This window comes from Nomascus leucogenys, chromosome X (genome assembly GCF_006542625.1).
Source record: "Nomascus leucogenys isolate Asia chromosome X, Asia_NLE_v1, whole genome shotgun sequence".
Classification (NCBI taxonomy): domain Eukaryota; kingdom Metazoa; phylum Chordata; class Mammalia; order Primates; family Hylobatidae; genus Nomascus; species Nomascus leucogenys.
In genome coordinates, this window is record NC_044406.1 from 47,694,901 (window position 1) to 47,716,939 (window position 22,039).

Genomic DNA, 22,039 nt, shown 5'->3' on the forward strand with positions numbered 1-22,039 from the left:
AAAGAGTTCAATAAATGGAAGACAATATCATTTATTCCACCCATTGTCAGCATTACCAGGTGGAAAATTCTGCCTCAGATATAACAAGATTAACAATATGCAAACTTCATGTCAAAGTCAAAAGGGGGATTGGACCTTATTAAAGATATCCCAGAGTGCACATTGCTACTGGTGAATTTTATGGTGTGCTAGATATAATGGAGTCCTTGAAATTGCATGAGATGGTTTGCTTTCTGGTGTGCTTCCTGATAGGTGATAACCTCTCACCATTTACCTGCCAATGTCAAGCAAAAGCTTACCCGTTTATGCTCTATTAATTGCTTGCCCCCTCATCCATTATTTGAGCTTGTCTTCTGTTAGGCAGTAAAATAACTGAATAGATAACTGTGACTAATTTTGTGTTTGGTACAGCACCTAGCATATCCTTTGCATGTTATGGATGTTTAAAAAATATTGCTTATCTGATATTTCTCATCAATCATTCATTCGTTCAATCATGCAACAAGTAATTATTGAGTGCTTACAATGTTCCAGGCACTATTTTGTTAAAGGGGACACTATGATGAGTGAGAAACACAAGATCCTTGTTCTCATAGGTTGATATTCTAGTGGGGGGAGACAGCAAATTAAAAAGAATTAACCAATAATCAAGACAATTTCAGACAGTGAAAAGAGTTATAAAGATACTATACAGAGCAAAATGATAGAGAATGTCAGGGTGCTGGGAATATGGAAGCCCGTGGTTGTTTTCATAGACAAATGTGAATATATCTTTCTAAGGAAACATTAGAGTAAAAAGAAGAGGGTACAAGATGAGACAGAAAAGGTAGGGATGGGCTAGATCACATAGGGCTCTGGAAGCCATGGTGTAAGATCTGAATCTTATTCTGGTTTTAATAGGATACCACTGGAGATTTTTTAAGCAAGAAAATGACATGATTTGATTTACATTTCAGAGAGTGCATCATGGTAGGGAGGGAGCAATCACAAAGATTGCTTTGAACTCAACTTTGCTTTGAGTGTGGTGAACAGATACCAGGTGAGGATGAATGGAGGCAGAGAGGCCAGTCTGAAGGAAGTAATTGCAGTACTCCTGGAAAGAGATGGATGCTAAATCTGTGGTGAAGGTGGAATGATGTGGTGAGAGATAATGGGACTTCCCAATGAATTGGATGGGGGAAGATTGATGGAAAGAGAGAAACAATATTTGATTTCTAGAGTGTTGGCTTTTACCATTGAGCAAATGGTGGTGCTTTTTACTGAGATGGGGATCACTGGAAGAGCAGCAGGAATGTAAGGAGAAATCATGAAAGCACAGAATCTGGAATAGAAGCTGATTCTGAGTAAGGTGTTTTGTTTACAGGGAAAATAATCTGATATTTCAAAAACCTCTGATGTCATGTTTTGTAATATTAGATTCTAGTGACAATTTTTTGACCTTACCACATTGTGTTAAACTTAACCAAGAAAATGTGTTACTCAAATAATTTTTAAAGAATTAAGAAGCTGCTCTCCTGCATTTGCCAATTTTGCTCTTGTTTCTTCCTGTGCAGATCTGCAAAGCAGCTTGCCACTCTCTTTGTGAACCTGTGTGTCACTGCAGAGACCCATGAGGTCTCTGCTCTCTGGTTCCTGTGGTATGTGAAGCAGTGTGGAGGCACAACCAGAATCATCTCGACAACGAATGGAGGACAGGTACCCATCCCTTCTCCCACCATCCCAATGGAAAACACTGCTACTGAAATGAAAGTTCATCATCCTTCAATCATGAACTGCTGAAGTGGGAAGCAGGCTTGTGGCTTTTAGAGCATTACCATGGCAGCTCAAAGTGTTTCTTGTAAGGCACAGTCTGTTGTCAGGTACCCACTGTGAGAACCCAGTGTCCAATGTAATTTTAAAGCTAGGCTTGTCTCCTTTATGCACTGTGGCCATTTTCCATACGCTCAATTATTATTTGGTAAGTTTGTAGGAGACCATCTGAAGTAAGCTTAGCTTGAGCACTTCTTGGAAAGCTTATAAAGGAAATTCAGTAATGCATTTTCAATTTAAAACACACACTATGCATGGAATTCATTTATCTATTCATTCATTTAATGCCCATTTCTTGAGCCCCGGCACTGTATAAGGCACTGTGCTAGACACAGTAAGAACAGATTGGACTTCTTAAATAATCTGCTTGGTTGTCATGTTTCATTCTTCTCTCTCCCCCTCCTCCTCTTCTTTCTCTCTCTTCTCCTCCTCCCCCTCCTCTTTCTCCTCCTCCTTTTCTCTTTCTCCCTCTCCTTCTCCTTCTCTGACCTTAACTGAAAATTGAGGAGGAGGCAGTCAGGTCAACTGTGTGCATAGCCAGGTAGAACATTTGGAAGTTTTAGCAAGGCTCAGGGCAGGTGGGTACAGTGAGGTGAAATGAGTTCGGTGGCTACAGAAGCAGCAGGCATCTGACCCAGGATAAGATGGGCAGCCTGCAACAGGGAGTAGGCTGACCTGGGGGAAGGGGACATGGTGGGAGGCAGGGAAGTTCTGCACTTGAGCCACAAAGCAAGGGGAGGCAGGTTTAGGTCTGCTCAGGCAAACTAGGGAAGAGCTTTAGGTATAGCTTCACCAGTTCCAGCTCCCAGCAAAAGACTGCAGATAGGACAGACAGCAGGGATGGTGACCAGAAAGGTGGGACATCGGGGTCATTCTGAAGATGTCCAGCTAAGGTTGGAGCCTGGGAATCTACAAGAGCATAGCTTGTAAAGTCAGTTAGAAATCCTGTAACTTTGTCCAAAGACAGCAATTCCTAGTTAGAAAACCATGGTGAAAGCCATTATTCACTGCAGCAAAATGAAATGCTAGACATCTCAGAGTAGACATATGTGAGGACAACTAGGAATTTAGCAATTTATGCCCATTCCTGCATTTCTCTTTCACCTCCTTTTCTCTTTCCAGGAAAGGAAATTTGTGGGCGGATCTGGTCAAGTGAGCGAGCGGATAATGGCCCTCCTTGGAGACCGAGTGAAGCTGGAGAGGCCTGTGATCTACATTGACCAGACAAGAGAAAATGTCCTTGTGGAGACCCTAAACCATGAGTTGTATGAGGTAACTGTGATATTGTGAACTATATATTTGATCTTCATCCCAGTTTCCTGGCATACAACTTTAAAAATTCTTAGAATCTCCAGAGTGATGTCCTTTGATGCCAATGATTGATGGCTGGCAGCCCCTAGGTAGCTTCAGGATGGGGCTGGTCACAGGAAAGACCATGGAGGGACTAGAGGGTTGGGACTTTCAGCCCCACCCCCAGCCTCCAGGGAGGAAATGAGGCAAGGGGCTGAAGGTTGAATTGATCACCAGAGGCCAATGATTTAATCAATTGTGCCTACATAATGAAGCCTCCATAAAAACCCAAAACGACCGAGTTCTGGGAGCTTCTGGATATCTGCACAACTGGAGGTTCCTTGAGAATGGCATGCCTGGGGAGGGCATGAAAGCTTCAGGCCCCTTCTCACATCTCTTGCCCTATGCACCTCTTCCTCTGTACCCTTTGTAATATCCTTTATAATAAAACAGTAAACATGTTTCCCTGAGTTCTGTGAGCCACTGTAGCAAATCAATCAAACTTGAAGGGGTTGTAGGAATGTCAACTGGAAGCAGATTGGTCAGAAGTTCTGGAAGCTGGACTTGTGACTGACATCTGAAGGTGGGGGACAGTCTTGGAGACTGAGCCCTCAACCTGTAGGATCAGAAGCTATCTCCAGGTAGATACTGTCAGAATTGAGTTGAATTCAGAGGACACATGGTTGATGTCTGCTATAGAATTGCTTGCTTGCTTCATATGTGGGGAAAACCCACTCCACATTTGGTCACAGAAGTCTTCTGTGGTGATGGTTGTTGAGTGAGAGAATGGAAAAAAGCACTTTTTTCCATTCTCTCACTCAACATTTGCTTTGAACTCAACTTTGCTTTGAAATTTTTCCACTCAGAGTTACCAAGACACTTAAACAAGTGGGAAGAGGCCACAGTCTCATAGATAATCAAAGTTGAAGTCAACAATATCACACACTTTATAGACAGTCTTTTTGCCAACAGTGAAAAAGCTATCTCTAACTGAAAAAAAGGAAAAAAGAACCAGAATATTTGGGGTGGGGGAGGATTTATAAAAACATATAAAGGTATTATCAACCCTCTGTATTTTGCTTTTATGTAATTAGAAAAACACACAAAATATTTATTTGATAAATATCAAGCACCTCCTATGTGCCTGACATTATTCTACGAGTTAAGAACAGAGTCATGAACAAAACAGATACAATTCTCTGCCCACATACAATTCTCCTTCTAGTGAAGGAGAAAGACCATAATGAAACATATAGTTAAAATATAAAGTATGTCAGATAGTGATAATTAGTGTGGAAAAAATCAAGCAGGAAGGTGGGGAGAGGGCATACCAGAAAGTGGGATGGGAGAATTGGTTATGCAAGTTTAAATAAGGTCATCAGGGAAGGCCTCACTGAGAAGGTGATATCTGATAGAGAATTGGAGGAGACGAGGGAGTGAGCCATGTGGTTCCCTGAGAGAAGAAGATGGAACAGCCAGTGCCAAGGCGCTGAGGTGGGAGCAAGCCTGGTGTGACCAAGGAACAGCAAGGTGATCAAAATGGCAGGGCTGGGTGTGGTGGCTAACGCCTGTAATCCCAGCACTTTGGGAGGCTGAGGTGGGCAGATCACAAGGTCAAAAGATCGAGACAACCCTGGCCAACATGGTGAAACCTTGTCTTTACTAAAAATACAAAAATTAGCTGGGTGTGGTGGTGCACACCTGTAGTCCCAGCTACTCCAGAGGCTGAGGCAGGAGAATCGCTTGAACCCGGGACGCAGAGGTTGCAGTGAGCCAAGATCGCACCACTGCACTCCAGCCTGGCAACAGAGTGAGACTGGGTCTCAAAAAGAAAACAAAAATAGCAGAAGTAAGATTAGTGAGGGCAAAAGTAACAGGAGGTGAGATCAGTGATGTAACGGGCCCATTTCATGTGTGGCCTTGGCGATGATGGTGAGAAATTTGGCTTTAAGTGCAATGGGAAGTCATTGGAGGTTTTGAACTAAGGAACAATAAAGGCTACTTTAGGTTTCAACAAAATCCTTGTCACTTCTTTAAGAGACTGAAAAGAATATAACGGTAGAATGAGAGAGAATCATTGGGAAAAAAACAAAAGCAACACGGCAACAATGTTTAACCATGTTGCTTTTCTTTCAGGCTAAATATGTGATTAGTGCTATTCCTCCTACTCTGGGCATGAAGATTCACTTCAATCCCCCTCTGCCAATGATGAGAAACCAGATGATTACTCGTGTGCCTTTGGGTTCAGTCATCAAGTGTATAGTTTATTATAAAGAGCCTTTCTGGAGGAAAAAGGGTGAGTACTTTCCTTATATAAAAACCTTTAGAAGAAGGTCCAAGAAACTTGTTGCTAAGGCATGCATTTTTAAAAAATGTCAACTTTTATTTTAGATTCAGGGGTACATGTGCAGATTTGTTACATGGATATGTTGCATGATGCTGAGGTTTGGGGTATGAATGATCCTGTCACCCAGGTAGTGAACATAGTACCCAATAGGTAGGTTTTCAACTCTTGCTGTACTCCTTACCTCCCCCTTTAGTAGTCCTCAGTGTCTATTATTTTCATCTTTATATCCATATGTACCCCATGCTTAGCTCTCACTTATAAATGGGAACATGTGGTATTTGGTTTTCTGTTTCTGCATTGATTCACTTAGGATAATAGTCTCCAGCACATTGCTGCAAAGAACATGATTTCTTTCTTTTTTATGGCTGCATAGTATTCCATGGTATATACATACCACATTTTCTTTATCTAATCCACCTTTGATGGGCACCTACGTTGATTCCACATGTTTGCTATTGTGAGTAGCGCTGCGATGAACATATGAGTGCATGTGCCTTTTTGGTAGAACAATTTAGATTCCTTTGGGTATATACCTAATAATGAGATTGCTGGGTCACATGATAGTTCCATTTTTACTTCTTTGAGAAAACTCCAGATTTCTTTCACAGTGGCTGAACTAATTTACATTCCCACCAACAGTGCATAAGTGCTCCTTTTTCTCCAACATCTCTTATTTTTTGACTTTTTAATAATAGCCATTCTGACTGGTGTGAGATGGTATCTCATTGTGGTTTTGATTGGCATGTATCTGATGATTAGTGACGTAGAGCCCTTTTTAATATGGTTTTTGGCCGCTTGTATGTCTTCTTTTGAGAAGTGTCTGTTCATGCATTTTGCCTACTTTTTAATGGGGTTATTTGGTTTTTGCTTGTTGAATTAAGTTCCTTGTAGATTCTGGATATTAGACCTTTGTCAGAGGTATAGTTTGCAAACATTTTCTCCCATTTTGTAGGCTGTGTTTACTTTCTTGATAGTTTCTTTTGCTGTGTAGAAGCTCTTTAGTTTAATTAGGTCCCACTTGGCAATTTTTGTTTTTGTTTCAATTGCTTTTGAAAACTTAAAGACGTGTGTTTGCACGTAACTGTTTTGTTAGAATGCTGGACATAAAATGTTAATCCAGGTTCTAAGCACAGTTCATTCAAATAAAATATATTGGCACAAACTCATGGAATTAACTTTCCTTAGAATATAACCAACTCTTTGTAAATCAATAAAAAGTTTATTTACTCCTTCCCCAAAATCTTGTGAAAAGAGATGACTAATCTTTTCTAATTCAGTATTTTAAAGTATGGATTTATAAAGCCAATCACCAAGGTTGAGATTCTGAAAATGTCTTGGCTCTCTCTCTAGTGTCGATTCTACCATATTAAATTAAATTCATTTATTCATTTGCACATATTCAACAAGCGTACTCCTCAATTGGGTAGAACATTACAGGGATGCTCACTAAAGTGCTGGATTCTACAATGATGGGAATGTTCTAGAGCTGCTTTAATACACTAGTCACTAGCCACATGTGGGTACTGAACACTTGAAATATAGCTAGTGAGACTTGGGAATCAGATTTTATTTTATTTTTTATTTATTTTTTTTTTTTGAGACGGAGTCTCGCTCTATCGCCCAGGCTGGAGTGCAATGGCGCAATCTCGGCTCACTGCAAGCTCCGCCTCCCGGGTTCACGCCATTCTCCTGCCTCAGCCTCTCCGAGTAGCTGGGACTACAGGCACCCGCCACCACGCCCGGCTAATTTTTTGTATTTTTAGTAGAGACGGGGTTTCACTGTGGTCTCGATCTCCTGACCTTGTGATCCGCCCGCCTCGGCCTCCCAAAGTGCTGGGATTACAAGCGTGAGCCACCGCGCCCGGCCGGGAATCAGATTTTAAAATTCTATTTAATTTAATTTTGTTTTGCTTTGTTTTGAGATGGAGTCTCGCTCTGTTGCCCAGGCTGGAGTGCAGTGGTGCGATCTTGGCTCACTGCAACCCCTGCCTCCCGGGTTCAAGCGATTCTCTTGCCTCAGCCTCCCAAGTAGCTGGGATTACAGGTGCGTGCCACCATGCCTGCCTAGTTTTTTGCATTTTTAGTAGAGATGGGGTTTCACCGTGTTAGCCAGGATGGTCTTAATCTCCTGAACTCGTGATCCACCTGCCTCGGCCTCCCAAAGTGCTGGGATTACAGGCATAAGAATTCTATTTATTTTTTCTTTTCTTTTTCTTTTTATTATTATTATTATACTTTAAGTTTTAGGGTACATGTGCACAATGGGCAGGTTTGTTACATATGTATCCATGTGCCATGTTGGTTTGCTGCACCCATTAACTCGTCATTTAGCATTAGGTATATCTCCTAATGCTGTCCCTTCCCCCTCCCCCCACCCCACAACAGTCCCCGGAGTGTGGTGTTCCCCTTCCTGTGTCCATGTGTTCTCATTGTTCAATTCCCACCTATGAGTGAGAACATGTGGTGTTTGGTTTTTTGTCCTTGCGATAGTTTACTGAGAATGATGTATTAATTATTCCAGTTTCATCCATGTCCCTACAAAGGACATGAACTCATCATTTTTTATGACTGCATAGTATTCTATGGTGTATATGTGCCACATTTTCTTAATCCAGTCTGTCGTTGATGGACATTTGGATTGGTTCCAAGTCTTTGCTATTGTGAATAGTGCTGCAGTAAACATACGTGTGCATGTGTCTTTATAGCAGCATGATTTATAATCCTTTGGGTATATACCCAGTAATGGGATGGCTGGGTCAAATGGTGTTTCTAGTTCTAGATCCCTGAGGAATCACCACACTGACTTCCACAATGGTTGAACTAGTTTACAGTCCCACCAACAGTGTAAAAGTGTTCCTATTTCTCCACATCCTCTCCAGCACCTGTTGTTTCCTGACTTTTTAATGATGGCCATTCTAACTGGTGTGAGATGGTACTCATTGTGGTTTTGATTTGCATTTCTCTGATGGCCAGTGATGATGAGCATTTTTTCATGTGTTTTTTGGCTGCATAAGTGTCTTCTTTTGAGAAGTGTCTGTTCATGTCCTTCGCCCACTTTTTGATGGGGTTGTTTGTTTTTTTCTTGTAAATTTGTTTGAGTTCATTGTAGATTCTGGATATTAGCCCTTTGTCAGATGAGTAGGTTGCGAAAATTTTCTCCCATTTTGTAGGTTGCCTGTTCACTCTGATGGTAGTTTCTTTTGCAGTGCAGAAGCTCTTTAGTTTAATTAGATCCCATTTGTCAATTTTGGCTTTTGTTGCCATTGCTTTTAGTGTTTCAGACATGAAGTCCTTCCCCATGCCTATGTCCTGAATGGTATTGCCTAGGTTTTCTTCTAGGGTTTTTATGGTTTTAGGTCTAACATGTAAGTCTTTAATCCATCTTGAATTAATTTTTGTATAAGGTGTAAGGAAGGGATCCAGTTTCAGCTTTCTACATATGGCTAGCCAGTTTTCCCAGCACCGTTTATTAAATAGGGAATCCTTTTCCCATTGCTTGTTTTTGTCAGGTTTGTCAAAGATCAGATAGTTGTCGATACGCGGCATCATTTCTGAGGGCTCTGTTCTGATCCATTGATCTATGTCTCTGTTGTGGTACCAGTACCATGCTGTTTTGGTTACTGTAGCCTTGTAGTATAGTTTGAAGTCAGGTAGCGTGATGCCTCCAGCTTTGTTCTTTTGGCTTAGGATTGACTTGGCGATGTGGGCTCTTTTTTGGTTCCATATGAACTTTAAAGTAGTTTTTTTCCAGTTCTGTGAAGAAAGTCATTGGTAGCTTGATGGGGATGGCATTGAATCTATAAATTACCTTGGGCAGTATGGCCATTTTCATGATATTGATTCTTCCAACCCATGAGCATGGAATGTTCTTCCATTTGTTTGTATCCTCTTTTATTTCATTGAGCAGTGGTTTGTAGTTCTCCTTGAAGAGGTCCTTCACATCCCTTGTAAGTTGGATTCCTAGGTATTTTATTCTCCTTGAAGCAATTGTGAATGGGAGTTCACTCATGATTTGGCTCTCTGTTTGTCTGTGATTGGTGTACAAGAATGCTTGTGATTTTTGCACATTGATTTTGTATCCTGAGACTTTGCTGAAGTTGCTTATCAGCTTAAGGAGGTTTTGGGCTGAGACAATGGGGTTTTCTAGATATACAATCATGTCATCTGCAAGCAGGGACAATTTGACTTCCTCTTTTCCTAATTGAATACCCTTTATTTCCTTCTCCTGCCTGATTTTCCTGGCCAGAACTTCCAGCACTATGTTGAATAGGAGTGGTGAGAGAGGGCATCCCTGTCTTGTGCCAGTTTTCAAAGGAATGCTTCCAGTTTTTGCCCATTCAGTATGATATTGGCTGTGGGTTTGTCATAGATAGCTCTTAGGATTTTGAGATATGTCCCGTCAATACCTAATTTATTGAGAGTTTTTAGCATGAAGGGCTGTTGAATTTTGTCAAAGGCCTTTTCTGCATCTATTGAGACAATCATGTGGTTTTTGTCTTTGGTTCTGTTTATATGCTGGATTACATTTATTGATTTGCATATGTTGAACCAGCCTTGCATCCCAGGGATGAAGCCCACTTGATCATGGTGGATAAGCTTTTTGATGTGCTGCTGGATTCAGTTTGCCAGTATTTTATTGAGGATTTTTGCATCAATGTTCATCAAGGATATTGGTCTGAAATTCTCTTTTTTGGTTGTGTCTCTGCTGGGCTTTGGTATCAGGATGATGCTGGCCTCATAAAATGTGTTAGGGAGGATTCCCTCTTTTTCTATCGATTGGAATAGTTTCAGAAGGAATGGTACCAGTTCCTCCTTGTACCTCTGGTAGAATTCAGCTGTGAATCCATCAAGTCCTGGACTCTTTTTGGTTGGTAAGCTATTGATTATTGCCACAATTTCAGAGCCTGTTATTGGTCTATTCAGAGATTCAACTTCTTCCTGGTTTAGTCTTGGGAGGGTGTATTTGTCGAGGAATTTATCCATTTCTTCTTGATTTTCTAGTTTATTTGCTTAGAGGTGTTTGTAGTATTCTCTGATGGTAGATTGTATTTCTGTGGGATCGGTGGTGATATCCCCTTTATCAATTTTTTATTGCATCTATTTGATTCTTCTCCCTTTTCTTCTTTATTAGTCTTGCTAGCGGTCTATTTAATGTTAATTGCTTTAAATATAAATTCAAGTAGCCACATGCAGACAGCACAATGCTAGAATCTTGTCATATTTGCTCTTATAGAACCCACTTTTCTTCCAAGTGGAGGCCATGTAAGAAGAGTCAGCATCTAGAACTGAGGGTGAAGGGCGGGATGTACCCCAAGGAGGAGCAAGACTGCGGAAAGAAGGTTGGAGGCAAATGGGGAAAGTGCCACAATTTTGCCTCAGGGTGCTTCTTCCTGTATAACTACTCTTTTTCCGCTGCATCACAGGCTCTCCACGTTGCAGATAATCACGTTTAGGACTGCTATTGGATTGGTGCATCAGTTGAGCAAGTAATCTACTGTTTGCAAAGTCAGTGCAGTGACCCACCACAAAGAGCCCTGTCATTTTAGTCTTTGAATCTAACGGCTGTAACACACTGGTGCTGAATTTCTTCCTCTTGTGACCTAGGTCACCCATTTTAAATGACTGGCTGGTGGCAAGTAGATAAGGTTTAGGACCAGGAATACAGTCTTCTCTGAATGAGCATGAGTGCCTTTATTTATGGAGAGAAACTAACTTTCCATTCATGCCTGCAAATCTTTATCTTAGGCCTGCTATGTGCCAGGCAAGTTGTTAGGCACTAGTATCAGAAAGAAAACCCAAGACCTCCACCCCTCAGAATCCGACTCGGTCCTTGTTGGTAATGAGCCTTGCATAAGTCTTTTAAAAAATGATTGTGGGCAAGGCATAGTGGTGCACACCTGTAGTAACAGCCTCTTGGGAGGCTGAGACTGGAGGATTGCTTGAGCCCAGGAGGTGGAAGATACAGTGAATGAGCTATAATTGAACTTCAGCCTGGGCAACAGAGTGAGACTCCATCTCTATCTCAAAAAAAAAAAAAAGTTTGTTGACATGAGATAGCCTCACCAAAGCATTTGAGATTTCTTTTGAGTTACAACTTTAATGTATTTCTTCAACTGGGCACCTGTTGTATGCCAGACACAGTGCTAGGCACTGAGAATTCAAAGGCACTTTTCCTTGCCCAGAAAATCCAGACTCAGGAGGAAGACACTCATGCAAACTGGTAATTGCACAACAATGTATTGAGTTCTAGGCTATTATAAAAACACCAAGTAAGGCTCCAGACTCACATCCGATATGATTCCTGTTACATTGATAAGTGTATTCAATGACACTTATTTGAAAGTTTCTGTAATGAAATCTGGAGAAGTTCACTCTTATAACAAGATCTTTGCTTTGCACCAGACTATCAACATCACTGCCAAAGACACTGTAATTACTAGTAACATACAAGCTCAGTCAATATGAAGTAACAAGATAGAAGGGTATGAATTATGCAGCCCCAACAATCCAGCACAGTGATTAGCACATATCAGGCACACAGTCAGTAATCACCAGAGTTTTGGTTTTATGTTGCTTTGTTTTGTTTCACAAGTTCGGTGTGGCTTGGGTTATTAAAGAGAAGGTAACATTTTGTATTTTGATACAGACAGAGGTAGCCAACTCTTGAGTGCTTCTCCCCTCCACACCCCCCACCCAATCCCAGCATCATGCTAAACACTGCTTTTATTTTATTTTTAATTGTAGATATTTAAGGTGTACCTCATAATGTTTTGATACACATGTACGTAGTGAAATGATTTGTGGTCAAGCAAATTAACATACCCATTTCCTCACATGGTCATCTCCTGTGTGTGGTAAGAGCACCTGATTGCTTCTAGATTGATTATCCCAGGAAATGCTTCCCAGTCTCTTAGTGTGTAACATCTTTGTGAATTTGCAAGGACAGGCTTCCTATTTTTTGCTGGCCTTCCACTGAGGCATTCTAAGTCTAGCCGCCCTCACCTTCAGCACCCCACCCTACACGGGATGCATCAGCCCTTCATTCTAGCCCACTTCTGTGGAAAGGGTAGGCTGTTAGCAATGCATTGAATTCTTGTGGTCTCCTTGCTTTTGTTCATCTATGAACCATTTCTACTTTCCCTTGAATATTTACATCTAATTTATCTCAATTTATGTTTTCAATGGCAGAAGCTGTACCTGTTTTTCTAAATTACAGAAATAAATATAATGACCATAAAACTTTCAAAAACTAAAAGTGTGTGAAAAATGTTTCTCTTCTATTGTTCCTCCCCCTAGAGGGCCACTGTTAAAAATTTAGATTGTTTATCCTTAAAGATTTACTGTAGGCATAGGGAATACAAGTTGAACATCCCTAATCTGAAAACTCAAAATTCAAAATGCTCCAAATTCTGAAACATTTGAAGCATCGACATGATGTCTCAAGTAGAAAATTCCATAGCTGACCTCATGTAATAGGTCACAGTCAAAACTTTGTTTCATGTACAAAATTATTAAAATATGTATAAAATTACCTCCAGACTATGTGTATAAGATGTATTTGAAACATAAATGAATCTGGTATTTGGGCTTGGGTCTCACCCTCAAATCTCATTATGTATGTGCAAGAATTCCAAAATCTGAAAAGAGCCAAAGTTTGAAACACTTCTTGTCTCAAACATTTCATATAAGGGATAGGGATACTCAACCTGTACTTTAAATATATGTGTGTGAGCATCCCTATATATATGTAGAGAGAATTATATATACTGGAAATACATGTTAAATAATATAACAAATATTTTATACAAATATAACTTTAACTTTAAATAAATATGTTAATATATTTTTCCAAAAACATGTTTTTTAAAAAAATCATACATCATACATATCATACCGAAATTTGCTTTTTCCTGTTAACAATATGCCATGGATATCTCTCCATAGCAGTACATTTAAATCTACCCCCTTTCGACAGCTGAATAAACAGTATCTCATTGTGTGCCTTATCAGAATTTACCTAAGACATCAGCTGTTGATAGTCATTTTTCTTGTTTCCATGTTTTTGCTATTATACACCATGCTGCAATAAACAGCATCCTCCATATAGCTCTACATGTTTGTATAGGAGCATTTCTTTTTGATAAATGCTGTAGGATGGAATTATCAAGTCAATTGATTTGGGTAGACTTGTGAAATTTTTGTTAGGATCTGTCCTCTCACATCCTTGCCAGTTGATATAAGTTCCATATTTGTCTTCTCCAAATCTCATGTTGAAATTTGATCCCCATTGTTGGAGGTGGGGCCTAAAAGCAAATGTTTGGGTCATGTGGGCAGATCCCTCCTGAACATCTTGGTGCCGCCCTCCTCCCTGAGGTAATAAATGAGTTTTTGCTCTGTCAGTTCCCATGAGAGCTGGTTGTTAAAAAGAGCCTGGCACTTCCCTCCCCTCTCTCTTGCCTCCCGTCTCACCAAGTGATCGGCACACGCCAGCTCCTCTTCACCTTCAGCCATGAGTGGAAGCTTCCTGAGGCCCTCATGAGAAGCAGATGCTGGCGCCATGTTTCTTGTACAGCCTGTAGAACCATGAGCCAAATAAATATCGTCTTTCCTTCATATATTACCCAGCCTCAGGTATCCCTTTATAGCAACACCAGCAGTCTAAGACACCAGCCAATAATATTTAAAATTTAAAATTTTTTTGTCAATCAGGTAGGAGAAATTACCTCATTTATCTATAATTTGCAATTTTTATCATTAACAAGGTATCATTTTGTAAATTACCTTTGCTCATTAAAGTTTTCTTCTGTTTATATTGCAAATATTTTCTCCCAGTGAATCAGTTTTTAACTATTTGTCGTATGATGGTTCCCCCTACTAAATTCTCAGATACACATTGATTCTTTCTGTTCCACTGATCTTTGTCACTGCATTCTAAACATTTTTGCAGCTCTACTTATTAAAAAATGTAGACATAAACTATCATTATAGGTATTCCTAAATTATACACAAGTACCTCTGAAAAATTGTATCATTGTAACTATAAAACATTTGAAAAGTAGACTTTTTAAAAAGCTTAAATCGAAAAGCCAGAATCTCTAGTATTTTCTTCCACTATCTAGATGTGCAATCTAGGTGTACACCCCCACTTTGGAAAGCACACGTTTATATTATCTAATCCTATGACAGCATTGTACTGTTTTAATATCTGTAGCTTTATAATATGTTTATAATATGTTATATACTACGTCAGGTAGGACATTCCCTTATTGTTATTTTTCCTTTAATTTTGTCCTTGGTAAACTTCTTCAGTTATTCATCCAGATGAATGTTATTATCATCTCATCAAAGCTCCTGCCTCCATGCCCCTACATTACAAAAGCTTCTATTGAATTATTTTATTCTGAACATGCCTCTTTGTTACCTCCCAGAGCTACAATGGCTTCTTTTGTTTCTGAGAAAGTTAGCACTTTGGGGGAAATTTCTTCTACTACCTGAATTATTGGGTCCCTTCCCCTACCCACCCCCCCCATAGTTTTTCTGGTTCATTTGTTAGTTGTGAATTTGTTTCTTCTTTTGTCTTTGCATTTATTCTTTAAGAACTTCTTTAAGTGTTTGGATGTCCTTGAATATCATCTCTCTTTTTCTAAGAGTAAGGCCCTACAAAGCTGATGAGATGTTTTGTGTGCATGGATGGGGCTCTTGAGCTTTCTATCTGCAAGTGATAGAAATCCCTTCCATGCTGCATAGCTTGTCCTGGCATGAATATGACTTTCTTCGCTGCCCCTTTTTCCTTCACCTCCACTAAGTGCACCCACTTGACTCAGAGGCCAGATTCACTCTGAGAAGGAAGTGTCCAAGGAGCCCCTACATCGAGAAAGCAGTACTTCCACCTTGGCCAGCCTGGTGTCCTATGCTGGTCCTGTCCAGCCGATCCCCACATGATCAGTATGCACATGTTCTTTGATCAGATCTTGTCCTATTTGTCTCCTCTCTCTTGCCTTCTTATAATAGGGGATTCCTAAGATGGTTCTCTTGTATTTTCAAATCTTGAGCTCTTAGACTTTAAACATTTCTTCTTCACATACTTCAGTCTTTCTCAACATCTTTTCCTGCCCCAGCACGCCTGAAGGGCATTCAAACACCCCTCAAGCCAGTGGCAGATTGGGACATTGATTCTAACAGGTGCACAGTGGGGAGGGGTGCAGGAGACAAGAAAGAGGCAAGTTCCCTTTAAAAGGCTTCCTGGTTTGTCTGCTTACACACATGTATGCACACATGTTGAGGAGGTCCTTTCTCTGTTCTTTCTTCCTTATTTTGAAATCTTCTTGTTGGGTTTTCTATACAACATTTGCCGCTGAATCTTCCACAATAATTTTGTTCAAACAACCTCAATTTTGCAAGTAAATGATGGAGCAGGAGGAGTTGGACACTGCAGTAGTATATTGTTATAACATTTCAGACTCTGCCCTGACATTTTCACCAGTGCCCTGTCACAGTCTTTTGAAATTGCATACACAGGCACACCTCTTTTTATTGAACTTCACTTTATTGCACTTTACAGATAATTGCACTTTTTACAAACTGAAGGTTTATGGCAACCCTGCATTGAGCAGGTTTATTGGCATCATTTTTCCAACAGCGTGTACTCACTTCGTGTCTCTGTGTCACATTTTGGTAATTCTCACAATATTTCAAACTTTCATTATTATTATGTTTGTCATGGTGATCTGTGATCAGTGGCCCTTGATGTTACTATTGTAATTGTTTAGGAGTTCCATAAACAGCACCCATATAAGATGGCAAACTTAATCAATAAATGCTGTATGTATTCTGACTGCTCAATCAACCAACTGTTCCCCCAGATCTCCCCATCTTCTTGGGTATCTCTATTCCCTGGGGCACAACAGTAATGAAATAAGGCCAATGAATGACCCTACAGTGGTCTCTCCAGTGTTCAAGTGAAAGAAAGTGCTGCACATCTCTTGCTTTAAATCAAAAACTAGAAATGATTAAGCTTAGTGAGGAAGGCATATTGAAAGCTGAGATAGGCTGAAAGCTAGGCCTCTTGTGTTAAATACCCAAGTTGTAAATGCAAAATAAAAATTCTTGAAGGAAATTAAAAGTACACTCCAGTGAACATATGAATGATAAGAAAGTAAAACAGCCCTTTTGCTGATACAGAGAACTGAATGGTCTGAATAGAAGATCAAACCAGCCACAATATTCCTTTAAGCCAAAGCCTAGATCCAGAGCAAGGCCCCCAACTCTCTTCAACTGAAGTTGAAGCTGCAGAAGAAAAGTGTGAAGCTAGCAGAGGTTGGTTCATGAAGTTTAAGGAAAGAAGCCTTCTCCCCATAACATAAAAGTGCAAGGTGAAGCAGCAAGGGCTGATGAAGAAGCTGCAGCAAGTTATCCAGAAGTTCTACCTAAGAACATTGACAAAGGTGGCTACATTAAACAACAGATTGTCTTGTTTTGTTTTGTTTTGAGATGGAGTCTCGCTCTTTCACCGAGGCTGGAGTGCGGTGGCGCGATCTCGGCTCACTGCAACCTCCGCCTCCCGGGTTCAAGTGATTCTCCTGCCTCAGCCTCCCATGTAGCTGGGGTTACAGTCTCACGCCACCATGCCCATCTAATATTTGTATTTTTAGTAGAGACAGGGTTTCACCATGTTGGCCAGGCTGGTCTTGAACTCCTGACCTCAAGTGATCCGCCCACCTTGGCCTCCCAAAGTGCTAGGATTACAGGCAAGAGCCACCACACCCGACCAGAAACAACAGGTTTTTAATGTAGACCAAACAGCATTATATTGGAAGAAAATGCCATCTAGGACTTTCATAGCTAGAGAAAGGAAGTCAGCACCTGGCTTCAAAGCTTCAAAGGACAGGCTGTCTCTATTGTTAGGAGTTAATGCAGCTGGTGACTTTAAGTTGAAGTCAATGTCCATTTACCATTCAGGAAATCCTAAGACCCTTAGGAATTATGCTAAGTCTACTCTGCCTGTACTCTATAAATGCTATCAAACAGCAACAAAGTCTGAATGACAGCCTATCTATTTATAGCATGGTTTACTGAATATTTTAAGCCCATTCTTGAGACCTTCTGCTCAGAAGAAAAAAGATTCCTCAAAATGTTACTGTTCATGGACAATGCACCTGGTCACCCAAGGGCTCTGATGGAGATGTGCAAGGAGATTATTGTTGTTTTCATGCCTGCTAACACAATGTCCATTCTGCAGCCCATAGATCAAGGAGTAATTTCAACTTTCAAGTCTTATTATTTAAGAAATACATTTTGTAAGGCTATACCTGCCTTACAGTCCTCTTGCTTGTCTGATGGATCTGGGCAAAGTAAATTGAAAACCTTCTGGAAAGAGTTCACTATTGTCAATGCCGTGAAAAACATTCGCGATTCATGGAAGGAAGTCAATATATCGACATTAACAGGAGTTTGGAAGAAGTTGATTCCAATCCTCATGAGCGACTTTGAGGGGTTCAAGACTTCAGTGGAGGAAGTAAGTGCAGATATGGTGGAAATAGCAAGAGAATTAGAATCATAAGTGGAACCTGAAGATGTGAGTGAATTGCTGCCATCTCATGATAAAACTTAAATAGATGGGGAGTTGCTTCTTATGGATGTGCAAAGAACGTGGTTTCTTGAGATGGAAACTCCTCCTGGTGAAGATGCTGTGAACGTTGTTGAAATGACAAGAAGGGATTTCGAATATTACATAAACTTAGTTGATAAAGCAGTGACAGGGTTGGAGAGGATTGACTCCAATTTTGAAAGAAGTTCTACCGTGGGTAAAATGCTATCAAACAGCATCGCAGGCTTCAGAGAAATTTTTCATGAAAAAAGGAGTCAATTGATGTGGCAAACTTCATGGTTGTCTCCTTTTTTAAAATTGCCACAGCCACACCAGCCTGCAGCAGCCACCACCCTGATCAGTCAGCAGCCATCAACATTGAAGAAAGCCCCTCCACCAGCAACAAGATTTTTAGTAATGAAGTATGTTTAAATTATGTACATATTTTAGATATAATTCTATTGCACACTTAATAGACTACAGTGTAGTGTAGATATAACTTTTATATGCACTGGGAAACCAAGCAATTTGTGTGACACAATTTGCTTTATTACAATATTCACTTTATTTCCATTATCTGAAATGAAACCCACATTATCTTTGAGGTGTGCCTGTATTTTGTTCAGGAGGGAACTGAGGAAGACACTGTTATCCAGGATGAGCTGAAATTGTTTCTCAAGTTGTTCTTAAGGGGGAAAGAGTCTTTGGAGGTCATGTTTGAAATGAGGGTTTGGGACTCTATGAATTTCAATTATGCATGTCCTCTCTGCTCTGCCTCCAGATAATAAATATACGATCATGTCATCTGCAAACAGAGACAATTTGACTTCCTCTCTTCCTATTTGAATATCCTTTATTTCTTTCTCTTGCCTGATTGCCCTGGCCAGAACTTCCAACACTATGTTGAATAGGAGTGGTGAGAGAGGGTATCCTTGTCTTGTGCCGATTTTCAAAGGGAATGCTTCCAGGTTTTGCTCATTCAGTATGATATTGGCTGTGGGTTTGTCATAAACAGCTCTTATTATTTTGAGATACGTTCCATTAATACCTAGTTTATTGAGAGTTTTTAGTATGAAGGGCTGTTGAATTTTATCGAAGGCCTTTTCTGCATCTATTGAGGTAATCGTGTGGTTTTTGTCATTGGTTCTGTTTACGTGATGGATTACGTTTATTGATTTGCATATGTTGAACCAGCCTTCCATCCCAGGGAGGAAGCTGACTTGATCGTAGTGGATAAGCTTTTTGAGGTGCTGCTGGATTCAGTTTGCTAGTATTTTATTGAGGATTTTTGCATCGATGTTCATCAGGGATATTGGTCTAAAATTGCCTTTTTTTGTTGTGTCTCTGCCAGGCTTTGGTATCAGGATTATGCTGGCCTCATAAAATGAGTTAGGGAGGAGTCCCTCTTTTTCTATTGTTTGGAAGAGTTTCAGAAGGAATGGTACCAGCTCCTCTTTGTACCTCTGGTAGAATTTGGCTGTGAATCCATCTGGTCTTGGGCTTTTCTTGGTTGGTAGGCTATTAATTACTGCCTCAATTTCAGAACTTGTTATTGTTCTATTCAGGGATTCGATTTCTTCCTAGGTTTAGTCTTGGGAGGGTGTATGTGTCCAGGATTTATCCATTTCTTCTAGATTTTCTAGTTTATTTGCATAGAGGTGTTTATATTATGATACTCTCTGTTGGTAGTTTGTATTTCTGTGGGATTGATGGTAATATCCCCTTTATCATTTTTTATTGCATCTATTTGATTCTTCTCTCTTTTCTTCTTTATTAGTGTGGCTAGCAGTCTATTTTGTTTATCTTTTCAAAAAACCAGCTCCTGGATTCATTGATTTTTTGAAGGGCTTTTTGTGTCTCTATCTCCTTCAGTTCTGCTCTGATCTTAGTTATTTCTTGTCTTCTGCTAGCTTTTGAATTTGTTTGCTCTTGCTTCTCTAGTTCATTTAATTGTGATGTTAGGGTGTTGATTTTAGATCTTCCCTGCTTTCTCTTGTGGGCATTTAGTGCTATAAATTTCCCTCTAAACACTGCCTCCAGATAATAAAGAACTACTTAGAATAAGTGACTTCTCGTAAAATGTCAGTGTTCAGTCTCTTCTTTTTTACGGTAATGAACTGGTATTTCCTTTACACATCTTTGGATTTATTCTGATTTCTTATGAAAGAGAAAACAGGGAGCCCAAGTATTAACTGCAAGGAGAACCAGATTTCATTAAACAGTGACCTGGACGAATTCCTAATATCATATGCTTTATTCTTTGCAGAGAAGGGCTTATGGTTTGATTTTCTCAAAAAATGTTGGCTACTTATCCCTCCTTTGACATCAGTTTGGTTTGCCTTCATATGTTTGGAGTATAACATGCTGTATTTGGCCTTTGGGCTTCTCAAGTTTAAAAACATGCACTTCATTATATCTGCAATGGATAGTTTGATAGAGTGATGAATATGCTCTTCCATTTTGCTGTTCTCTAAGATTACTGTGGAACCATGATTATTGATGGAGAGGAAGCTCCAGTTGCCTACACATTGGATGATACCAAACCTGAAGGCAACTATGCTGCCATAATGGGGTAAGGCACAATTATGGTGTTGTGGCTGCTATTCAGTGTTGACAAGGTAATCACATACTATTAACAAATGTGCCCCAAACTTTGTTAAGTGATTTTTTTTTTTACCCAGTGGCACTATTTTTCAAATTCGGCAGTATAAAAATTATTACTGGTTCTTTTCTAAATAACGTCTTCCAATGAATAAATATCTAGGTAGGAAGCAGAATACCAATAACATTTTAAAATTTTTATGTTAATTTTCTATTAGTATTTAGTGTTAGGGGTAGAAATATTTTGGTGACCCATCTTTTCCTGACTTGGGGTGTTTTACTAAGAGACTTCTTGTGGAGGCTGTGTGGGCATCCATGTTACTTAAGTGAGATGCTGAGATTTCTGAGTCCCAGTAGAGAACAGCCAAGACCAGCCCAGTCTTCAGCTTTCCAGGGACGACCAGCACATGGAAAGGGAAGACCAGGATGTCCTGGCCCAGAGAGGTGGTGACCTGGAGTATCCAAAATTAAGATGGGCCTTAGGACATGTATGAGTTTATCTCAGAGACAGCCAACAGTCAGAACAGGGAGATCAAAGCTAATTGTAAGTTGAAAGCAATCATGGGGCTAGAAATGGAGATGGAATCTAGAAGGTTGGGTGCTAGGGAGACACCATGGTGGAGACAAAACCAAAGAGCAAGGACTGGATGAAATTGGAAAGGCTCAGACATAGCCTTAAGTGGGCATTTGAGGCCCAAGTGTTATTCTTACTGACCACCAGCTGGGTGAGGGGAAGTGAGTCAGCCATAGTGTTATCCAAGGCAAAAATTATGGCCAGTCATCTACTTTTAGTCGCTTGACTCCTTGAAGTTAGAAAGTGCTCTTCAGTGTCAGAAATTTGATAGGTAAATCATAAAACTTTGAACGTAAGAAAAGCTAGTGTATAGTTTGTTTCTTTTGGTTGTCTTAACTATGTAAACTGGGCACATGTGTAGCTACAAAAATGAGGCTAGGATGAAAGCAACCATTAATTTCTCCCCTTTTGCTTGTTTATATGCTTTAGATTTATCCTGGCCCACAAAGCCAGAAAACTGGCACGTCTTACCAAAGAGGAAAGGTAACAAAAGAAATGCTGCTCTTTCGTTTCTTCCTTCCTTTCCCTCCACTCTGTCCTTCCCTCCTTTTTCTCCTTCTTTCCTTCTTTTCTACCTACTTGCCTGCCTTTCATTTTTACTTAACTTTTTAACTTACAGACTGCCTAATTATATGTGTATTGCCAATGCTATGTGTTTGCTATGTTAATTATAAGGGTCTTGTTGTAAAAAACATAGTGCTGATAACTTAAGAAACAAAGTATTCAAATTAATATTTATTGAGTTTATTGTACATAAGACACCATGCTAGGGGCTATGGAGAATATGAAAATGGATATAACCCAGGGGCTGAAAATTTGCTTGTGAAGGAGA

The 22,039-nt window shown here is 40.0% G+C and overlaps 1 protein-coding gene across 2 annotated transcripts in view; it reads left to right on the forward strand.

The window, feature by feature from the left end:
• The window catches only part of MAOB (monoamine oxidase B), a 118,134-nt gene that overhangs the window by 82,663 nt on the left and 13,432 nt on the right, over positions 1-22,039 (forward strand). For both annotated transcript variants that reach the window (XM_003271021.1, XM_030807226.1), the window contains 5 exons: positions 1,554-1,695; positions 2,932-3,081; positions 5,236-5,395; positions 20,508-20,604; positions 21,637-21,690. In XM_003271021.1, the coding sequence (XP_003271069.1) occupies positions 1,554-1,695; positions 2,932-3,081; positions 5,236-5,395; positions 20,508-20,604; positions 21,637-21,690 (603 nt within the window). The remainder of the gene's footprint in view (positions 1-1,553; positions 1,696-2,931; positions 3,082-5,235; positions 5,396-20,507; positions 20,605-21,636; positions 21,691-22,039) is intronic.